The following is a 7,819-nucleotide window of genomic DNA, read 5'->3' as shown; positions in this document are numbered from 1 at the left end:
TATGTAATTCTACTTTCAGGATCTTAGTATACAAATGGTAGATGTTACACAACCATCAAAGTTCAGTGTTGATGCTGGACTTATGGAAAACTTAAGAGTTAATCTAACGGAGAAGGTAAAATAACAATTTGAGAAGTATACATCTTAAATAATGAAGTATCTTGTCCCTGAAATGGATCATTTTCTGAACCACTACCAGAATTTGAATACACCATGTGTTGATCAGCATAGATCCAATGTGAGATTTCATAGAGATAATGGAACCAAGGTACAAATCTAATTTACATAATTAAAAATATTTATCCCCCTACTACACACAACATAAAAGCATTGTAACTCTCAAGTCAATAAAAAATGTATAGTTTACCATAGGCTTGCTCGAAGTCTAGACTCTCCTCTGCTACGTTGTGACTATAGATTTAGGATCCGAAAGGTCTTTTCTTAAGTTTGTAATGTAAGGCTTTTTGGTTAGGTGAGGAACATTTGGCCAAAGTGACTTGTAATCCCAAAATTAAACTACAACTACTCCGCCCATGTGTATTACAAATCTCAGTAGACTTAGGCCTTGCTTAAACTCTTCTCAACTTCCCAATCCTCAAATTTTTTCTTTAACAACTCTTATTCAATCTCAACTCAACTCTCTTATCTAATCGAACCCAGACTTTCCCTTATTTTCTTTCTTTCTTTCCCTTTTTTATTTCGAATTTTTGCATGCTTTGCATGTCATTTATTTTTTTTCTTTTCTATTTTGAAACCTTCTTGCTACAACAATATCCTTTCCCAAAAAAAAAATTGCTTTTCCTATGACCCAACAAAGATTCAACCCATATTTTTGGCTATCAAAGAAAAATGCTTAAGCTCAAAATTGGCTAGCAAAGAATTATGATTTGCAATTTGGTTCAAGGTTAAGATAAGGCTCCAAAGGATGGCCTAACGTCCTCTCCTATCACTATAACCACTTTGCAGATTCAAACAGGCCGCGAGCAAGTTCTAGAAACATATAACATAGTTGATGAAAAATCACACATATTTTTTTAGAAAAGGAGATGGTCTCAAACCTCACAAGGTAATTTTTGGCAATAGACAAGGCAACGAGCAATTCACTTTAGACAAAAACAAATAGGAAACACAAGTTACTTAGCTAAATCAACAAGTTTTCGCAAACATTTTTAACCACATTTCATCATAGGCAACTCATCCAACAAACAAACTTAGTTCATCTTTCCATATAATTCCCATTCAATATCACCCAAGGGAGCACGCAAACAACAAGAACACACAAAAGGAAAACAAAAAATAAAAAATAAAAAATAAAAATAGGGAGAAGGGAGGGGAAAGAGACCCAATTCCACTAGACATCCCCCAAAACTTATTCCAAGCCAAAACAAGGATAAGTTTGAAAGAGCGTGGAATTGGGGGCTGACCTCTACTGATCTGGCAGGTGATTAGGCGGCCGCACCAAGCTAGCAATGAAATCCTGCTCCTTTTTGGCGGTGCGCTGACCTTTAAATACACGAGGATGGCCCGGCCTGACGCCGATTCCCCGCGATTTTTTGGCCACCACTTGAGTGAGATTCACAAACTCACTATCTGAAATGGCATATCTGATGTTGGCATCTAACCACTTTATTACCTCCTTCCTCACCACATCTGATAGAGTGTCACCTTCTTCCCCAAGGAATACATACTCATCCACCGTGGTCACCACATTGCAATGCTGCAAGCTTCCTCCGGGTTCCACGTCATGCCTCTTCAAGGCCTCATAGATGGAAAAGGTTGTACTTTCACCATTGAAGCGAAATGTGAGCTCTCCATTATCAACATCGATTAAGGCCTTCCCTGTGGCTAGGAAAGGTCTTCCTAGAATCAGAGGTACTTTTCTGTCTTCCTCCATATCTAATATCACAAAGTCACCTGGGAAGACGAACTCATTTACCGTCACTAAAATATCCTCCACAATCCCCACTGGATAGGATACTGATCTATCAGCCATCTGTAACGTGATAGAGGTGGGCTTCAACGGACCAATCTTCATCTTTTTATACAAGGACAATGGCATGAGGTTAATGCTAGCTCCAAGGTCACATAAGGCATTCTTCACAAAATGATCTCCAATAGTGCATTCAATAGTAAAGCTTCCCGGATCTTGCATCTTGGCCGGAAGCTTCCTTTGCAAAATTGCACTACAGTTTTCCGTCAAGTTGACGGTCTCATGATGCCCCCACTTCTTCTTTTTGGCGACAGCTTCCTTGAGAAACTTGACATATCCGTGCATCTGCTGCAGTGCCTCAATCAGCGGAATGTTAATCTGCACCTTCTTGAAGATCTCCCAAAATTTAGCGAACTGATCATTCTTCTTCTTCCTTTGCAGCATTTGGGGAAATGACACTCTGACCTCTGTTGGCTTGACTGGAGGAGATGATGTCTCAAGTTCCTCCTTTTCTACCTCAACATCTGCTTCTTTCTCTGGCTCAGCTACAGGCTTGGGCGGTGTCTCTGGCATAGATGGGCCCTCATAACTTGTCCCACTCCTCAAGTGAATCGCCTTGCAATCCTTGGGATTTATGGTAGGCTGCCCTAGGAATTGCCCCGGCTTATGCTGGCCGCTCACAGACTGAGCGATCTGACTCATCTGCACCTCTAAGTTCTTCATATGTGTCGTCATGCTGTGCACATCATTCTCTACCTTCTCGAGCCTCTTGTTTGAATGCTCCATATTCTTCTGCGACTGTGTCATGAAGGCATTCAGTACTAAGCTCCTCTTCTGCGGCTCAGTGATCATTCCTTGAGACACTGTAAACCCCGGAGGTGGCTGCAAGGCGTTGTTGGGGTTCCCATAGGAGAGGTTGGGGTGTGGCTTATTCCCGAAGTGGTTGAAACCTCCACTCCCTTGATTGGGGCGGGAGTTGTTATAGTATCTGTTGCCCCCTTGGTGCATGTAGTTGACATCTTCTACACACTCTAGATTCTCTTGCACCGATGATCCCACTCCCATGAGATCCAGCTTCCTGTGGATGAGATCCAATTGATTCGCCAAGCTGCTGTCGGGACTGACTTCTGAGGCAGAAGCTATTCTGTGCACCTTGATCCTCTCATTAGTCCAAGTTCCATCATTCAAGGCAACTCTCTCGATCACCTCCATTGCTGCCGCCTCACCAATCTTTATCAGTGATCCTCCTGCGCTCCAGTTTAGCTCGCTCTTTGCATCAGGCAAACACCCCTTGTAGAATGCGAGGACTTGATGGGTTGGATTCAAACCATGATTAGGACACCGCTTCAAAAGGCTCTTGAACATTTCCCAAGCTCCTCGGATACTCTCTTGAGGAGTCATCTCAAATGCTAGAATCGCTGATTGCCTATTCAAAGCTTCACTCGGAGGGTAGTATTTTGCTAAGAATTTGGCCACCAATGCATCCCACGTACGGATGGAGTTGGGCTCCAAATTGTCTAGCCAATCTCGGGCATCATCCTCTAGAGAGAAAGGAAATGCTCTTAATCTGATCTGTTCATCCGGTACTCCATTGATTTTCGTCGTGTTGCAGATCTGGATGAACTTGGTGATGTGTTTGTTAGGATCCTCCGTGGATCGGCCTCTAAAAACATTGTTCTCTACCATCTGAAGGAGCCCCCTCCTGAGCTCAAAGTTGTTAGCATCCACGTTGTTGCTAACGATTGCTGGATTGGACACCCCATTATAGGCAAACATATTCTGCACTGGTATCCCATTCTGCCCTTGATCTAACCGCCTCTGCAATGCTGCGAGTTGCTCTTGAAGTTGAGCATTCGTTAGGGGAGGTGGTGGATTGTTATTCCTGTTGTTCCCCCCGTTCCCTCCGTCCATCAGAAAAGGAGGATGTGGCTCAAACTGAACAGGAGAGTGAACTGGTGTTAGAGTAGGTGACGGTGGTTCTTGAACTGGTGAAGGTGACCGTCTCTGGACCGGAGAAGAAACTCGGATCCGCTGGTTTAGCCTCTTCAAAGCGTTTCTCCTTCTGTTGGATGCTTCGATCTCAAGATCAATAGGCTCTAAAGGTAAACCCTTAGAGCGTGTTTGCATACAACCTGAAAAAGACAACACAAATCTGAGAGCTCAAAAATAAAAATAAAAATTAAAGCAATAAAATCTAGAGTAGTAATCTCTATCTTTACCACGATATTAAGCTAAAAACACAAATTGTCCCCGACAACGGCACCAAAAACTTGACTCGAATTATTTTAAACAGGAGAATTACCCGCAAGTGTACGGGGCTAGTGTAGCAATAAAAAAGTACGAGTATCGTATCCACGAAGACAAATTGTTCAACTCAAGTACCACGAACCGATTTTGACTACTATCTAGAAAATCCGGAAAAGTTGGTTTTGATTTTGAAAAACAATTAAACATAAACAAGACAAAAGCACGCAACAAAAGACGAGTTTCAAGTAAGAGAACGAGGTAGAGTCTTGGATCCAACTACAACGAACACGATGTGAACAACTCAACAACTTCGATTACCCATTTGAAGTCTCTAGGATTACTAGGAAAGCCGCTAGTCTAGACTAAGTCCTCTCTCGAGTGCACTTAAACAGTTGATTAATCATTAATATTGAAGTCTCCTTCTAATACGTCACAATTAACTCCTTAAAACAAAAGGCTCAAGCCCTCACTCTAGAATTCCTTCTCTCGAATGAAAATTATCTAGGTGTTGTTCATTCTTTTATCAATCCTAATTAGGTATCTCTCGATTACTCAAAACTAGGTCAACAAACCCAATTGGTAGCTAAGCAATTTAATTGAAAAGGCACAAGAACGAAACAAAGAAATCACAAGAGCAAAGGTAATCAAAAGTCCTTGAATTAATCAAAAGTATTCATTGTAGTCTTCACCAAAACTCTACAAATGATTTAGCTACTCATATTCAAAGCAAATTCACAAGAGAAATCCATAGAAAGTGAATTGAACATAGGAAAACTAATAGAGATACTCCCAAAGGTGAATTGAATGGGCAAATTGTCTTCGTCTTCAAACTTGTTGACGAATCGGACTCTTTGTCGCTTCAATCTGCTCACAAACGTGGAAACTGCTTCTAGGGCGTGTGGAAAGTGTCCTGGAGTCGAACCCTAGGTCCTATTTATATCCGGGGCGAAAATAGAAGGAAACCAGCAATTACGAGCAATACGCCCGGCCGGGCGTTTTTTAAGTAAAGAAACGCCCGACCGGGCGTTCTTCTTAACAACGGCTTTGCACAAAATGCCCGACCCGGGCGTTTTTCCATAGGAAAATTCCCGGCCACAGTGGATATGCCCGGTTTGGGAGGCCAAACGCCCAGGCTTGCGTTTAAAAACGCCCGACCAGATGCAGTAAATCGCCCGGCCTCCGGTGTTGGTACCATTTTTGTCCGTTTCCACCTGTTGTGACTACAAAAACTCGACAAACTCATCAAAACACTAAAATAGGGGATCATAGATGAAAACTCAATTAAAGTGCTACAAAATACTCAATTATGCACTTTCAAACATCCTAAACACTTGCTAAACTTCGAGTTTATCAAAAGTGTCCTTATTGTTGGTGTCCCAACTAAAATTATACTACCTCCGTCCATGAAAATTCGTTCTGGTTTGACCGGGCACGGGTTTTAAGAAATGTAATGGAAAGTGGGTTGAAAAAGTTAGTGGATTGTGGGTCCTACTTTTATATATTAGTTTTATAATAAAATGTGAGTAGGAATGTGTTAGTGGAATATGAGGTCCACTACCAAAAATGGTAAAAGTGAAATGAGATAAATTTTGGGGGACGGACGAAAATGAAAAAATGAGACAAATTTTCGTGAACGGAGGTAGTAAGACACAATAGAAGTGTCCTAAAAAAAGCAAAAAGTTAAGATAATTTGTCCTTACATCGGAACACTTTCTTTTATGTCCAAAATTATGATTAATTTAAAAAAAAATTAAACGCTACTAATTACGTCTCAATATTTGCATATAAAGATAGTTTTATTTAGCTTACACTTTTATTTAGTCAATGTAATAATGGTAAAAGGTTATTAAAGTGCATTATTTTGACTTGCATTTTCTATTTACAGTGGGAAAGAAGTTGCAAGAGTTTATAAGGAAAACTTTCTTGACACATTGTTCAATTTCATTTTCTTTTTAAAAATGTCTAAATTAGTAGCTCAAAACTCAGCTTCTATATGATGATGATGAAGGTGGTGATGGTTAGGGGTGTCAAAACGGGTAGCGGGCATTGGAAAACTCTCAACCCGATCCGCTATCCGTCGGATAACGGGTACTCGCTACCCGACGACAATGGGAAACGGGGCGGGATCGGGTAGTTTGTTTTAAATTTTTGCGGGTATGGGTATACCCGCTACCCGCGCGGGTATAGGTATACCCGTTAAACCCGATAATACCCGTTATTTATAGGGGTTTCAAATATTTTATTTTAGTTAATTAGTTTCAAATCCCTATATACTCCCCGATGATACACTTTATTTCCAATTATTTATCCGCTGCCAAATGAAGGATTGCAACATTGGTGGAAGTGAAACTTTTATTAGTTTAGTGTCTTTATATTAAAGATTTAAAATATATAGACTTTTAGTTGAAGTTATATGTATTTAAACTTTTGATGAAAGTGAATTATTTTTTATTTTATATTAGATTTTTGAATGGTGATTTAATTTTAGACATGTTTGATGTTTCTATCATATTTGCTTATTTGAAATTTGGATTTGCATTATATTTCATACATAGTCATATTATATTTAAGAGATGAGAAATCACCATATTTGTGCATAGTTAATAGTTGGAAATTATGCAAATACAACAAAGTAAAAAAAAAAAAATACAAATCTAAAATCGTAGTGTAGCAACTAGCAACAATCCCAAACTTCATTCTAGAATTTCAAACATGTATATAAAATTATTGTATTAGATGACTAGCATTGGTGATAAGCGAAAACTAAAAGCATAATACCGTTGAATAATATAATACACAATTTAAATTATGTGTGCGGGTTTGGGTACCCGCAACTGCGGGTTTGGGATACCCGATGCGAGTATGGGGTTACCCGTTTAACTATACTGGTCGGGATTGAGTAGTATAATATTAAAGTTTTCGGGTACGGATACCCGTTTCGACACCCCTAGTGATGGTGATTTTTACATATGAGAGATAACAATATTAACCCACAAATCTAAATATTTTTCTTTTATAATAAAATGTTTTAAACTTTCTTCAATATCTCACGTCTAAATAAGACATCTAAGAGCTATAGGATCAATAGCAATAAGAATCAATCAAATAAAGGAAGACGAAGACGACGAATTTATCCATGTGGATATTAATCACTTTATTCAACCAATTGTTCTTTTTTTTTTTTTATGCTTTAACCGCTTTTATCTTCTCATTTACTAGTATAAAATATGGGGTCAAATTTATTCATTTTAAAAAATAATAAATATTTAAGTGTTTAGATTCAAAGGGATAGTTTTAATTGAAAGAAAAACTTTTTAATGCTTAGGCATATTGACTTAGCACTTTCTTATGCAAGATGTACACTATCAGATGGTTATTGATTAGCTATCTGTAAAAAAAATATTTGAAAGTAATTATTTTTTCAAAAACTCGATCGAAACTAATTCAATAGTTGTTAAAATTTTTAAAGTTAATTAACTATAGTGAGAATTGAGAAGTTTAGACTAAGTCAAATAAACCGTGCATTAATATTCACAGAATTTAAATATCCTAGAATTTAAATATCCGGGGATTTACTTAATTACAGATGGAAAGCACAAAATCTTATTATCTACATTTACCTTATATCATTCTTAAATTTGA

At 38.7% G+C, this 7,819-nt stretch overlaps 1 protein-coding gene across 1 annotated transcript; it reads right to left on the bottom strand.

Annotated features, from left to right (window-relative positions):
• Window positions 1-1,426: 1,426 nt before the first annotated feature.
• On the bottom strand, window positions 1,427-4,057 carry LOC148927458 (uncharacterized). The gene has a single exon (XM_089056603.1). The coding sequence runs from the start codon at window positions 4,055-4,057 to the stop codon at window positions 1,427-1,429; it is 2,631 nt and encodes an 876-aa protein (XP_088912729.1).
• Window positions 4,058-7,819: the final 3,762 nt, after the last annotated feature.

The sequence above is a fragment of the Salvia hispanica genome, chromosome 4 (assembly GCF_029641045.1).
Source record: "Salvia hispanica isolate PSC_SH4W2 chromosome 4, Shi_PSC_v1, whole genome shotgun sequence".
NCBI lineage: Eukaryota > Viridiplantae > Streptophyta > Magnoliopsida > Lamiales > Lamiaceae > Salvia > Salvia hispanica.
The sequence above is the reverse complement of the archived record's forward strand: the minus strand, read 5'-3'. Positions and strand labels throughout refer to the sequence as shown.